General features: G+C 42.8%; 1 protein-coding gene and 1 non-coding gene across 2 annotated transcripts in view; one reads left to right on the plus strand and one right to left on the minus strand.

Annotated features, from left to right (window-relative positions):
• tmem65 (transmembrane protein 65) overlaps positions 1 to 14,153 on the minus strand; it is a 43,572-nt gene extending 29,419 nt beyond the window's left edge. Inside the window, exon 1 of the mRNA XM_085262707.1 lies at positions 13,419 to 14,153. Within this exon, the coding sequence (XP_085118833.1) occupies positions 13,419 to 13,656 (238 nt within the window). The 5' untranslated portion in view covers positions 13,657 to 14,153. The remainder of the gene's footprint in view (positions 1 to 13,418) is intronic.
• A 388-nt stretch (positions 14,154 to 14,541) lies between these two features.
• On the plus strand, positions 14,542 to 14,623 carry trnal-aag (transfer RNA leucine (anticodon AAG)). Its single transcript has one exon. It is a non-coding gene; the product is annotated as a tRNA-Leu (tRNA).
• Positions 14,624 to 14,690: the final 67 nt, after the last annotated feature.

Consider the following 14,690-nt stretch of genomic DNA (forward strand, 5'->3'; position numbering starts at 1 on the left):
TTTTGTGTCTTGTTTTTCATTCATTCTTTCATAAAATCCATGCCATGCATCCAATGTGAAATAAAATACCAGAACGAAACAACGGTGTGGTTTTTCTTTGTGAGATGATGGTTATCCACAACGCCTAGTTAAGTGCGAGGTCATGAGTAATGTTCCTGAAGATGACTACATAAGTGCCATTTGTTGTTTCCCGGTGTAGAGAACAACACAATATAAAGTGAGATTTTCACTCTGGACTGAAACACAGGACAGAGAGAAGTCTCCAGAACTAACTTGTGGTTCGTTCACGCCACAGTGAAGCATCCTTCGCCTCAAGTTTATTTATTTGCTCTGACAGCCAGCACGAGGAGTACAGCAGATAACTGTTCTCGCCTCTCACCCAGTGTTTATTTTTATCACTTTGCAAAAAGTCTAAACATTGTCAGCGCTATGAAAGTGAGGAAAAGCAGCAGCAGTGGCATGTACTTACATTTCTGTGATGCACATAGACTATGGTATTATTATGTACTATAATGTGTAACAGTACTGTTATATGCAATACAAAAGCTTCTCCAATAAATGCTCAAAACTCTGCTGCTGGTGGCAGAGAAGCCCCTCTGTTTGCATTCAGTTAGTTTAATTAAGCGTGCCAACACCTTTGTTTCCTCTTCAAAGGATTTGCAACTTTGGATATTTGCTAATTCCTAAAGCTAAACCTGGGTTTGGATTCTTTTAAACACCCTAGCCTCCAGGCTCTGTGCAGTACACACTCACAAAGCTGTGGCTTTAAATCAATATCCCCAAACAGCAGAATGTGTTGTTCGGGAAGAAGCACATCACAGTGACACTTGCTGCCAATGCACAACAACAGTCCAACACTGATCTGTCCTCCCACTGCCGATGCACAAACATCTGCATCATCTGAGCCGCAGAGTGCTGACCTTAGGACACGTTTTACTCCTTTAAATCCTCATGTTTACTCCTGGTGGTTTCAGGTATCATGACAAATGGCCTGTTATAAGTCACTGATCTCTCAGACTGCTACCTCACCTTGTTTTATAAAGTTCACAAAAAAGCTTAAAGCTAACGGTAGCTTCTAGCAGAGTGAGTTAGAAGAAAATAAAAGAATGCATCGTCTCTACCTTTAGGACTCGCAGTGCTAAAATGAGCTCCTAACAGAGAACTTCTCTGCGGTCACTGCCAGTAAAGTTGCACCAGTATTTTAAACAGCTACAGCAGTGAGCAGCCATTAAAGAGGATGGTGATGTTGAAGAAGCTGGTAAGATGTTCAATCACCTCATTAATAACACAAATAAATATTTTAGTAACATCCAGTATCACTGTCTACAAAACTCTACTGTTAGACTACTATCACCTTTAAAATGCAGTTATGGATCAGTCTTTTAGATTAATAATCAGCAATGAAGTTAATGCTCACAGTGTGTGAGTGAGTGGAAGTTCCACAATCCCACGCCATCTCTGCGGCCAAAAATGCACGAGCAGAAATCCAAACATGTGAATAAAGCTTTGTTTTTGCTCATCAAAACAGTTTAGAAAATATTTAAAAAAAAAACTTCAGCTGCCTCTATCGCCCAGCAAATCCTTTAAGAAACGTGACATCATCCAGAAGTAATGCGGTCAATCGTTCTTATTGGTTTCATCTCATTTCTTTCCAGAGAGTTGCTCTCAGCATCGTTCTCAAGGGAAAGTCTGAGGAGTTAAAAAAAAAAAAAAAAAAAAAAAAAGCTCCTGCCAGCAGGATAAGAAGCCACATCCGTACAGCTCCTGCTGTTTTCATCTACACGGGAGGATCGTTTCAATGGACAGCAGCCACACTGTGAAAACCACCATCATCTACTTCAAACCCACATGAGCAGCAGAGTCACACTGTAATGCATTTTAATTGGACTCAGTGGATCATCCAGTCCAGCTGTGGCACACAGTTATACACAGATACTGCAGATACAGATGTTCCTTTAATGTTAGAACTGTGAAACACTTCAAATAGAATCGTTGTGGTGCTTCGTGTTAGTCCACTGTAGCAACAATGTAACCAAAGAACTACACCAATACCAACTATAAGACACCAGTTTATGCACTTTGTTGTGGTTGTCGATAAGCCCTTTCATGGGCAGTAAGCCAAGAATCATCTTTATGAAAAATAAAGTAACAGCTGAACTATCTGAACAATGAGCAAGCACAAAACTTTAACGTCACAGTTTTCCTGCACATTAAAATTTTCTGTACTCAAATGAAAATCACAAGCGCTGTGATAAAATATTTAACGGTTTTCTTTACGTGGAGCTTAATTATGTTTGGTGTTAACATGTAAACCAATCATGGTTACACATGTTTTTAAACCTTTATTTAACCAGAAAGTGAAACTGCTCAGATTAAGAATCTCTCGTTACAGTCGCTTGGCTCAAAACAGAAACGGTGAACTTGGTTCTCAGCTGTCGGGACAAACTGGAGAAAAACTGTCCAATAACAGAAAAGGATTCAGCCTCCAGACAGAAGGGTTTGAACCCTGGACAGTAACTGTGAGGCAACACTGAGCCAGGGAAAACCCTGGACGTGATACACAGGATGCCATATGCTCCTCATATGCAAAGCTCAAAATCCACCAAAAACCATATTAGAGCTGACATATCAGTGCATCCATCCTGGAAATGAATTATACAAAGCAAGTTATTTTAGCTTTTTCCCCATATTTTGAAGAGCATGATGTCATTCACAGTCAATATATGAGTGGACACCTGACTTTCATTGTCAAAGTCCAAGTCACAGTTTAGTTGCGTCTCTTGTCTCACTGCTGCTCCACTGTGATGGACCGCTGCTGTCCTCCTCTGCCGTGAGCTGGAGTTGCTCTCCAACCATCACCTGTAGCAGATGCAGGTTCTGCTTCATGTCCTGCAGAGCAGAACAATAACCAGCAGCAGCAGAGAATGATCGGCCACGCAGCTGATCATAGCACTCTGTTATTTAACGGCCCTTTGCAGAAGAACAGCATATACCGTCTGGATCAGCATGCCTCCTTTTGAGCAGCCGCTCACCATTACGGGAAAACAAATCTATGAGTGACGCTGCTTCCCACGCTTTGAAGAGCAGGTGAAATGTAATGACAGTCTCATCCTCGGTACTGCACAAAACAGCTCAATATTTTCCTCATTTTAAAATACCATGAGTCAGTCGGGTTCAAAGTGGGCTTTTTAAATGTGGCTTTAAAAGAAATCTTGCTGCGAGTGATAATTTCCATCAGTAACGGAGAGTTTAATTACAGCTTAGCAGCAGCAGCACATCCACATTGCTAATTTATGCCTCATTATTCATGGTTTCCTAACAGCTTCGTTTTTATGTTAAACTAAAGTAATGAAAAGTGTGAAAACACGTCTTTGCATGTATCATATTATATGTGACTTGTGTCACATAACAGCACTCTAAGCCCACATTTCTATCAGACTGGTACCACATGATGTCCTCAGAAAGCATCAGTATCTAATTTAGTTCACCAAAAACAAACTGAGTTACAAGAGCATCATTAGTCACAATCTGTTGCTGCTTGAAAATCTCTAAATGTCCTTATTAAGTGTGACGACATATTTAATGGTGCAAATTGAGTTTGCAGCATAACTTCAATTTATTTCTTTGGCTCCTGGATGGGAACTGCTACTGGCTGCCAGTCCGACGTTATTGCACGTGTCACTGTTTGTTTTGGAGCGACCGAGTGGTCAGAGAGTCTGCTACACAATAATAGTCCCAGTGGGATGTATGCAATTCCACAACTCACAACAACTCACTGCTTTCAGCTCGAGGCTTCAGGACCCAAGGCTGTCGAAAAATGACCTCTGGTTCAGCTGGACTGCTTTTTCGATGGATTTGGAGGAGACGGTCTCCGTGCGGTTGTTTTGGTCCGAAGCAGACTGTGATTACACAGTCAGTCATTACAACCGCACCTAATGAACCAGAGGTCAACACTAAACAAACTAAACAGGCCGACAGTGTGGAAACACCCGTAGTAATGTAGCAGTAACGTTACCTTTACGCACCCAAGGATCCTGAAGATTCAAGTTTGGCATTTACATAACTGAGATCATCATTTTAGGTTTAGGTACTCAATGTTCCTTTTCCCCCCTCTCGAGTGGGTTCCTCATCACTAGTTGTTACAGTTTAAACTGCAGTCGGTGTTTACATGGCTTCAACTTTGCATCTTTGAGGCCCGTCTGTGTTGTAGCTTCCTGAAACAGCAGAGCGAGCTCGTGGTTTGTAGCCTTGCAGACGGAGGGTTAGTGCACCAGGTCTCGTCCAGTTCGGATGGTGGTCCGTGCCTCTGGGACTTATGTCGTTGGGCTGCAGTGTACACCACAGGTTGGTTGCACCTGAATATGAGTCTTTGTTGGCTTGGAAAAACAAGGACTTCACCCAATGTGGGAAAACACACTAGCACTAACTGATGGATATGAAGTGCAAGGATTTACGATAACAGCAGGAGCCCATGATGCCACAGCACAACATGAAATACAGATGTGAATCTACCCTGGTTTATGACAACTCAAAACCTTTGTGACAAGCCAACAATCTGCAAACCATCAGATTACACTCACAGCGCGCCTCCTGCATTAACAGGGTTCCCTACAAGAAGATGTAATGTGTTAACAAGCCTGGAGACGAGCTCAGAGAAAATCTTTCAGAGTTTCTCGCTGTTCCTCGATGGCATTTAGCTCATTAGCTGGAAAAGTAATGGGCGCGGGGGGACGGGTGGGGGTCTGAGCTGCAGACAGTTGCTTATTAGAAGACGTTCGGGGCCAAACCGGCCGTCTAATTAATATGGAAGATGGTGCAGAAGAAAGAGGTGCTGCTTCGGTGCCCGACTACACCATCACACTGAAAAAACACATTAGCCAGTCATCTGAAACCTGACATACTTTTACTAACTTACTTTTACTGCAACTTTTTCCATTTGTTGTAAGAAACTCAGAACACTTTCATATTTAAGGCTTTTCTGGTAGAAACAGTGGGAAGAGCAACAATAACAGGATTGCTTGCTTCTACTTTTACAACTGAAAAGAAAGCACTGCACTTACAAAGAAGTTCAATAGCAGTTTAAGCATCAAGTAAGTCTATGAAGAAAGGAGCTTCTACGAAGCTGAACTGTGGTGATCCTTCTAATTCTGAAAGGAGATTAACTGTTTGGGTCAAACTCTCCCAAGAGGCGCTCAAAGCGCTCTGCTGCGAGGCTGACATTCACTCATCTAATGGGACAAAAAGACATTTAAATAGTGACCTTTAAAACTTTCTGGGTGCTTAAACAAAGAAAAAAATAGTTAAAGAATTAGAACTCACGTCCACTCCCCCTACACGAATCCGACCAGTACTTGTGTGTAAATACCAGACCAGTATAGAAATAATGGTACCGGTTTATACGTTATTGAACATGAAATGATATGAAAACCTAAGCAGCAGCTGAACAGATGACGGGGGAGTCAGGCATTGCTTTCACAGCAAACCAGGTTTTGAAATAAATTCATAAACATTAATATTAATATACTACCCATAACAAGCAGCTCTGTATAAACTGCATGTATCACTCACAACTAACACGAGGGGGGGTGATTAAATGTAATTTACTATTAATGCTGAGCTGTTGGTGACGAGATGGCGAGACAGGAAGACAGAGACACACCAGAGCGTTCGCTTCACCTTTACAGCCTATTTCAGTGAGAACTCACCACACAACCCTGTTCACCAGAGTTCATGGTGCTGTTCTCTTCTTCTTTTTCTATGTTTTTAATAAACATTTCGAGCTAGAATGAGCTAACCTACAACAATCTGCAGTTAGTGGACAGAAATGGACTCCAATCAGATCCTGTTATTCAACCTAAAGCAAGCGACCACTTATCAGTGTTCAGTCAGTATATTAGTGTACCCTGTATGAAATGTTGGCTCCTATGATTGTTTCTATTCTGTTAAAAAAATCCTCATAAAAGAAAACTTCAGTAATTCTGAGGAATAACTTCCTGGTTAAATACACCCAAACATCAGTAATGCAGTAGCTCATCCAGCCCACAGTCCTGGCTGTGGCGCATCTTTACGTAATATAAAAGTGTCATATCGCACTGCCGTTGCTATAGTAACTCCACTTGTTTACGTTTCCTGGTGCACAACAACGAAACAAAGCCAACCATGTCTGAGAGCGAGAGCTGCGCATCAGCCTCTGATGTTACTTCAACAAACACAGAAGACTGTGAAGGTGGAAGCAACAAAGTGGCAAAAACACATCTGTGAACACAACGAGGCTATGAAGGTGCAAGCAGCTGGTGACAAAACCAAACTGCACTATTTGGGCTCCGTGTGACAGAAAAAGCAAACAGTGGGTGGAAATCAGTGACGTGTGGTGGGAAAAACAGCACGTGAGAATATTGTACTGATCTAAAAGATATTTAAGGTTAAGTTACCTATTGTTAGACTGTTATTTTAGACTGTTGCTTACATTTCCCACCCAGCTGCTGCTGTACTTGCATGTACTGGATATACTGCACTACAACGCTGCTGCTGGCACTGTGTTTCAATAGATTCACATTTGGAGTTCGGTAGTGTGTCATCAGTGACAACAGCTGATTTTTAAAAACAGGAACACATCATTCATTCACTAACACTCAAAATGCTGCTGCCTGTAAACTGGTTTTGTATTTTTTTCCTATATCATCATAAATAATCTTCATCGAAATGTTCCTAAAACACTGATATAATTCTGAGGCTGAAATCACCCACCCCTCCTCACAGTCCATTACAGTTCACAGGTTATAAAACTGTAATGTGTGAAGTTTTCTTCTCATTGGTCGGCTGCAGAGGGTTAAAGTCCACTGTGTGCAAGTTTGACTAAAATCGAACCAACACTGGAGGAGAAATCATTCTCATCAGCTGTAGACAGACTGTGTCACGGCCTCATTGGTCCTAATTTATTAAGCCTGTCATTTCATTACTGAGTCACTGGGTTGCTGCATCCTGTGGTTATTTATAGTCACACTAGTTCCTCCTTTGTGATACATGCCCTCAAACATGGAGTGAAGCCGAGGGCAGACAGCTTAAGATAAATAATATCAACCAAGCTGATGGTAACACGTAAGGTTCCTCTAAATTTAATAAAATCCTCCCTGAACTGAACCATCGTCCTTGCGGCTTCTACCCCGTTTAAAGTTTCTCTGACTGAAGATGATGAGTGAAAGTGAACGAGTCAGAGTGAGAGAGGAGCCAAAGCATTGCTGAAAGAGAGAAGCTGTGCAGTGTGCGATACCTCCATCCACCCATCCACCTTTAAATCAGGGGTGGGGGAACTCCAGGCCTCGAGGCCCGGTGCCCTGCAGGTCTTAGATGTGTCCTAATCCAACACAGCTGATTTAAATGGCTAAATTACCTCCTCAACATGAGGCCTGGTAGCGAACTAATCATTTGATTCATGTATGTTGACCCAGGGTGAGATCTAAAACCTGCAGGACCCCGGCCCTTGGACCTGGAGTTCCCCACCCCTGCTTTAGATACTGGCAGTCAGACCAGATCACATCCAGACTGGTGCAGCCCAAAGAGCAAGAGGAGTTTAAAATTGCTCAGCAGAAACCCTCAAATTAACGCCCACACATTTGTTAACTTCTCATGCTGCTGTTCAGCGTTTCTGTAATAGGAAACCTGTTGACATCAGTGAGAGATTTTTAGCTAACAAATATTGTCTGGCAATTTTTCGAAGCTCTCCACACCCGTGCAACGCGGGAAGAAGACACACGCCTGCATAAAACACCTGATACAGCAGTCTCTCTCTCCTAAATCGGAAAAAATCATGTTCAGTGGTGGGCAAATAAAAACTAACAGTCAGAAAAAGAAATCAGTTTCCTGAAAAAGGAAATCAGCGCATCATCCCACACAGCAGCCTCGGTGCACACGACTAATGAGCAACATGCTGCACAACAAAGTGACGGGGAGCTGGTCTGAAGCCGTCGCCGTTTCCTTTAATGTCTTCTCAGTAGAGCAGGGCGATATGACCAAAAATATTTATCATGATATACATATAACTGACGATATAATTGACACTAGACAAAATACTTTACAACTCCTCAACTTTATTAGTGCAAAAACAAAACATCAATGTATTTTCCCTTAAACAAGCAGCTGTTTATGTGCATTAAAGTTATATAAAAATTTAACAGTGCAAATGCAAATTCCTCGCTGACAGTTTAACCAAAAGGCATTTCCAGTGGAAACTGGCCGACATATCCTCAGCATAACCATGTTTAATATCCACAAAACTTAAAAAGAGGTTATACACACACAATACAGTAGAGGTGGGAATCACCATACATCCCACGATACGATATCATCACAATACTTAACGCACGATACGATATTATTGCAATTTTTTTAAAATATTTTGTGATATTCAGATTCTGTACATAAAGGTAAACTTTATCAATATTTGTTTTATCTAATATCAAAGTCTCACACTCAGTCTTTCTCTCATTTCAGTTTTATTGTTGACAAACTGAACGGTTTGTATTACAGTCTAGTCCAACTTAACTGAATGCAACCATCTGGTACAATTATAGCTATTCTGAACTATGCAATTTATGAAAACTATGCAGCCCCTTCAGCAACTGAAGAATTTGAAAGTAAAATAAAACAAAATGTAATTTTACATTAAATAGAAAAGTTTTAAACTTAATTAAAATAAAACATGTCTTAAATTAAAATAAGTAAACTGTCATGTTTATTGCTGCCAAAAAAAAAGTTAAACACATTTGGACAGTGAAGGAATGTCAGGATTCTTGCTCAGAAAAAGGATCAACATGCTCTGAAGTCAGAGCACAAAAACCTTTTTTGTAACAAAATATCGATTTCTGCTGTCCCTGTATCGATACATTATTAGCAAACAAAATATCACGATACTACACAGAATCGATTTTTTCCCCCACCCCTACAATACGGTAATATTATGTTGAAGCACAGTACGTATCACTCCGCGAGGCTCCTGCCTACGATAGCCGTAATGCTCCGACAATCCATTAGGCGGTGCGGCTTCGTAGCTTAGCAAAGTCATACTGAAACATTTGACAGATTTTCGAGCGCCGTGTACATAAAATCGTTTTAAGGTCAGTAAACACAACCAGAATTCATACATAAGGCACACGGGATTATAAGATATATAAGATTTTAAATGTGCTGTATTTTCCAAAAAATACGGTGATAACGACGGCCCGCTAGCATGCTCTACCAAATATAGTGCTTTGTTGTGTATCTGACGGACGAAAGCTAAACCAGTTCCACAGCAATGAAGTTGCAGCATTTTTACAAACCAGTTCTGGTTCATCTGTTTCATTCAACGATCCGCTTTCACTCTTCTCATTCTCTGTCACCGCCATGTGCATATGTAAACAAAGGCACTGCACATGCGCGTTTTACCCATATTTGATCGCGATATTTCATCATCATCATCATCATCAACTTTTATTCGCCACATGCAGTAAACTGCAGTGAAATGAACCCGCCCCCGACCTTACACACACAACACAGACATCACATGGGGATACAAGTCAGAGAACGGTTGCATTACAGAAAACCACTGAAATGGACACTACAATGGGAAAGTACAAGAGGAAAAAAAGAGACCTCTACTCATGCTGGGCGAGAACAGGAAACAAAAAAACTCCTCTGCACAGAAAGCACATAAATGTCCACAGCACAACATTATGGAGCACGTGACCAGCAACAGGGTTGGGTAGGGAAAAGGAGTAATCCCAGGCAACACAGCAGCCATCCTGCCACTGCGCCGACTCTCCAGCGCGGGCTCAGACCAGCCTCGTGTTCCCAGGAGGCAACAAGCATCGAAGGCGTTGGAAGGGGAGGGGGGATGTGTGAGTGCTTATCAGTGTAAGTGTATGTGTGCGTGTCCATAGTTCAGCTGAGACAGTGTCCTTCGCCCTATCAGCCTAAGTAAACAGTCTTCCAGCCAACCCAGGTGGCCTTGCATGGGATGGGAAGAATAGTCATCACACAGTCGTTATCAGGGAGTTTTTGTTCGGCTCCAGCATTTTCTTATTGTTTCCCAACATTATACTAGTATTACCATGAACGGTATGATATGACCCAGCCTTACTTCTCAGTGTGTCGGGATTTCACCATTTCAGCATCATCTGACTGTGAATAAGAATGAGGGAGAACAGGTACTGTTGACTGCAGGAAGGCTGTAAATGCACCACGAGGTATTTGAGGCACTAACCACACACTGAGCACACCCTGGGTGCTGCAGGTCCGGCGTATTGGTCAGTGGATGCCATATTTGCATCTCCCGTGGCTTCTACAGAGTGCTTCCAGACACTCGAGGGGATTACTCACATTTCCTGACTGGGCAGCTGATTTGACTATTTTGGTGCTCCGATGAGTCACCGTGGTTTTGGTTTCATTCACATGGAGACGCTTTATTTGCTTTCAAGCAAACAGTAAATACCCCGTGAGTCAAACACAGAACAACACACATGTGCACGCACGCCCAGCTGTCCACACCCAACAAATGTACAACCTGACACTGGAAGACACGTCAACACACACACACACACACACACACACACACACACACACACACACACACACACACACACACAGTAAGCTTATGAGTAAGGCGTTCACTTGCCAGTAACTACTCAGTAAAAGGCTTTGTATTTATTACACGGCGTGCTGCGGGGAAAAGCCTGTTCTAACGTTTGAGTCTAAGGTTTATTTTTTAGCACCTGACGGCTCTGTTTGGCTTCTCATCCGTAAATACTCTGCATACTCTTTCACGTGATTCAGTTTATTTTGAAAAGTTTCAACAGGATCTTGAGCTTTATTGTGAAAGGTTTATGTGGAACATAAACAAGCGGACAACGCATAAAAACAGGCGCTTGTCCGTCTGTAGTGTGGTTATATTAAATATAAGAGAAAGAGAGAACTTTAAGAAATGAATATAGCCACTACAGTGACCATCAAAACGATACAAAAATATTGCCGTAAACAGTTTATTTTGCGACACCACGAAACAAACGATAGCGTAAAATGAAACGATAGACGTTTTTATATCGTCATCCGATATATATCGTTATATGAACAGCCCTACCCAGCATCACCTGACAAATCCTGAACGTGTCCTCACTCCTCACTCATGAGTGGGGAAGCACAGTGGGCGAAGCGTGGAGACACTGATGACACGCAGAACGCTATCACGTGCACTTCTGGGCTACCACACAAACAAAAACTCTGAAAGAGACAGCGTTTAACCCTCACCCCACCTGCACGCTCATCTCCAGGTGAATGCAACTGCCTTTAACCCTGGAGGACACGCCCACAAAACTAAAAACCAGTGAAGTGCAGACACATAAACCAAGCACCTCAATACAAACCAAATGTACACAAAAATCCCAAATGCTGAGGGAACAGCATTTGGGATCAGTCGGAAAGTTTCCGACTGAGTGAAGCGACAGAAAGCATCTGCATGGCTGCACTAAAGCAAAGGCACTTTGCTGCTTCCTTCTTACACAGAACCGTACGACACGTCATCCCACCATTCATGTAAACAAACCATCACAATGACTGCTGCACAAGTTAGCAGGCGTTTTGCATTTAATGGCACAACCTGCCCATATGTCTCAAACCTTCAATCACAGGTCTCGTTAAACCCACAGGAGAACTCTGAACACCGCTGTGATCTTCTGAGGCAGTTGGCTTGGAATTTGAACTTAAGTTAAGAGTGTGAGCTATATACAAAGGATCAAAGTGAGTTTTAGGTTAGCATAATTCACTTTATTATTTCGGTCCTCAGTTTGCTGAGGAATAATTTGACTTCAGGTACATTAAGTCTTAATACAGGCGGGAGCTGCAGGGGATCAACTCTCCAGCAGGAAGAGAAAATACAGGCAGACAGGATGTGACAGACATTATATTCATGTTATAGTTTCCTTTAAACTTATTACTCCAAGTGTGGTAATGAGATCAGTAACATCCTCCATCGAATGTAAGTCTGATTCTCTGCGCTTCACGTTTCTGAGTCCTTGTAAAGATGCGAGTCATTTTCTGCACACAGCATTGGTGGGAAAACATCCAAAACACACGACAGCTGAAGAGCGACATCATAAAAAATGTTCATCTTTTTTTCTTTTAAAGATTCTGCCAGTTTCCCTGGATTATTATCAATATTGGTATTATTTAAGCATTTATGTGGGCCTTTAAATTGCTTTACAGTGGTTCGTTTTTTTAATCTGGAGAATATAAAATAGAAAACACTTTCATATCATCGGAAAACAGAAATAAAACCACACAAAAAACCTCTGTTATTGGGCTTTGTTAAAATTTAAATATCAGGGCTACAAAGTCTTTAAAAGATTTTATTCCTTATAATTTAGACTTGGATATAATCCCACTTTCTGTGCTGGATCAACACAGTCAACATCTGGCTCGAGCACCCAAACCAGCTCGTCTTCAAGCTTAAGGTGGCTACAAAGCCTGGACAGACCAGCCAGTGAGGAGATTTCCAGCAACCTGCAGTCTGGCAGGCGACAAAGAAAATATGCTGTGTGACTGAGCCAATGCACCAGACAACACACTGAAAGACAGAACATGTCTTTGTACCAAAACAAACAGGGAAGACAACCAGCAGCTCGCATTGTTTATATGTAAAGCCATTTGTGCTGAAGAGGCAGAAAGCCTGGCTGAGATCCTGGATGGAGAAGTATGAGCGAGGCTGACTGCAGAGCTCACAGAGGGGGCTGGTAATGAGGCTGTTTACAGTATTTCAGTCAGAAATGACTGAGTGGCTGGAGCTGAAGACCTGAAATGACAGTTTTTATCTGCCTCAAACAGTTGACCCAGACTGGGACAGAGCTGGCAGGTCTCGTCACACCCTGATGATGTCAGTCACAGATTCAAACTGCCACAATGACATGCAACGTGTACATGTAACGGTCTCAAGTCTTAACCACCTTTAAACCATCAAATCCCAGCAGGGTTCAGTAGCTATGGATGCTGGCACACTGCTGCACTTCCCACAGCGACCAACTGGTGTCACTACTACTGTTTTCTTTCTAATGACGCCTTTAAACGTCAATTAGGCGTCTAATTAGCAACACCTGGTGTATTCAACTGTATTGAAACAGTGAGTCCGCGTGTGCCTTTAAGGGTAAGCTGTCAAAGACTCCACCCAATGAACAGGAGCGTTCAAACATAGAAGAGCCCGCCCATCGTGAAATCAATCGGCCCCTGACCGAACACCCAACAGTGTTCTACACCTGGGTTTGACCCTGGGGAGGTACAGAAGTATATCATTGCTGGTCTACACTGCAGGAGGGAAATGTGGGCTCGCCTGCACCGACAACCTGTGACCTCTCATTCAATGTGCCACGTTTAACCCACGCTGCTCGTTGCTTTACCTTGTGCGAGTGCTTTGGACTCGAAGATCTGCAGCTCCTGTAGTAAACACGTCCTCTCCTTGGGGTGAAGGCGGTAAATAAACTCTTTGGCTCTGGTGGGGGAGTTGAGAGGCTCCAGGGGCTCGTTTCTCCCGTGTGTTCCCATCCAGCAGCTCGGAGCGTGTCGCGCAGTCCCCGCCGCCTTCGGTAACTTACGGAGAGCCGGGCGGAAAGCTCTCTGCAGGCAAATCCTTAACATGGTGCCAAAAAGAGCGACTCCTCCAGTCTTTAAGACACAAAGTACTTCTCTGAAGGGTCCTTCTTCGCTTCGCTTTCACGTCTCTCGGGGAGAAGTTGGCCGTCCGTCGGTCCTTGTCGCTCGCTCGTGTTTAATGGTGATAAAATGTGCTTTTAAGAGCAGTTTCTGTAAAACTTTGGTCAGATTTCAAACGGCCGTACATGTCCTCTTTCCCCGCTGTCTGCCGAGACAGCAGTCTCATGATCTTTTATGACTCGGTGGTCAGGAGTTTGGCACATGAAGTTCAAGCTAAAAGGCGAACAAGACAGCCGCAGTCACACTTCCGCTGGTGGCTTTCAAAATAAAATAATGGCATCCGGTCAAAACTTTTTTTTTGTCGTAATATTAAAACGTGTGCAACAGCCAGGAGTGTTTCTAAGTTGGTTATCAGCGAAAATATCGAGGAAGCGGACAGGTGAAGGTAGTCTTTACGGACGAACAATGTCAACTATTCAGGCAGGAGTCTCTGCGGACTGAGATGTTTGCAAACGACCTGGAGAGGATGTTTACAGGATGACAGTAAGACGTGTATGATGCAGGGTTTGGAGGTGGTGGCCACAAGAGGAGGGCCACCTATGATGTCCTAAAGCAGCTGAAAGTAGAAGAATTATTGAACCATGAATAACTTTCATGTTGCTGCTGGAGGTGATCTTACTTAGTTATATGACGACGCGTAGCTTTATCAGAAATAATACAGCGTCATATAACAGATTTCTTAGTATATTGCATATGAAACAATAATAAAACGAAACCAGTTCCTCACCTTCTCACCTCAAAGTCATCTATAAATACTTCGGTTCATCAGCCTGTCAGTTCAGATGGGGCTCGTGTTTGCGTGTGCACATCGGTAGCGTGGCCGAGCGGTCTAAGGCGCTGGATTAAGGCTCCAGTCTCTTCGGGGGCGTGGGTTCGAATCCCACCGCTGCCAAGAATAATTTTTGGGGTGGCTGCTCAGTGAGTGGAAACAAAAACGTTATCCACTGGTGGGAACGTTC

This window comes from Mchenga conophoros, linkage group LG22 (assembly GCF_057382185.1).
Source record: "Mchenga conophoros isolate Kocher_MC1m ecotype Shallow Benthic linkage group LG22, M_conophoros_male_GT1.1, whole genome shotgun sequence".
Taxonomy (NCBI): domain Eukaryota; kingdom Metazoa; phylum Chordata; class Actinopteri; order Cichliformes; family Cichlidae; genus Mchenga; species Mchenga conophoros.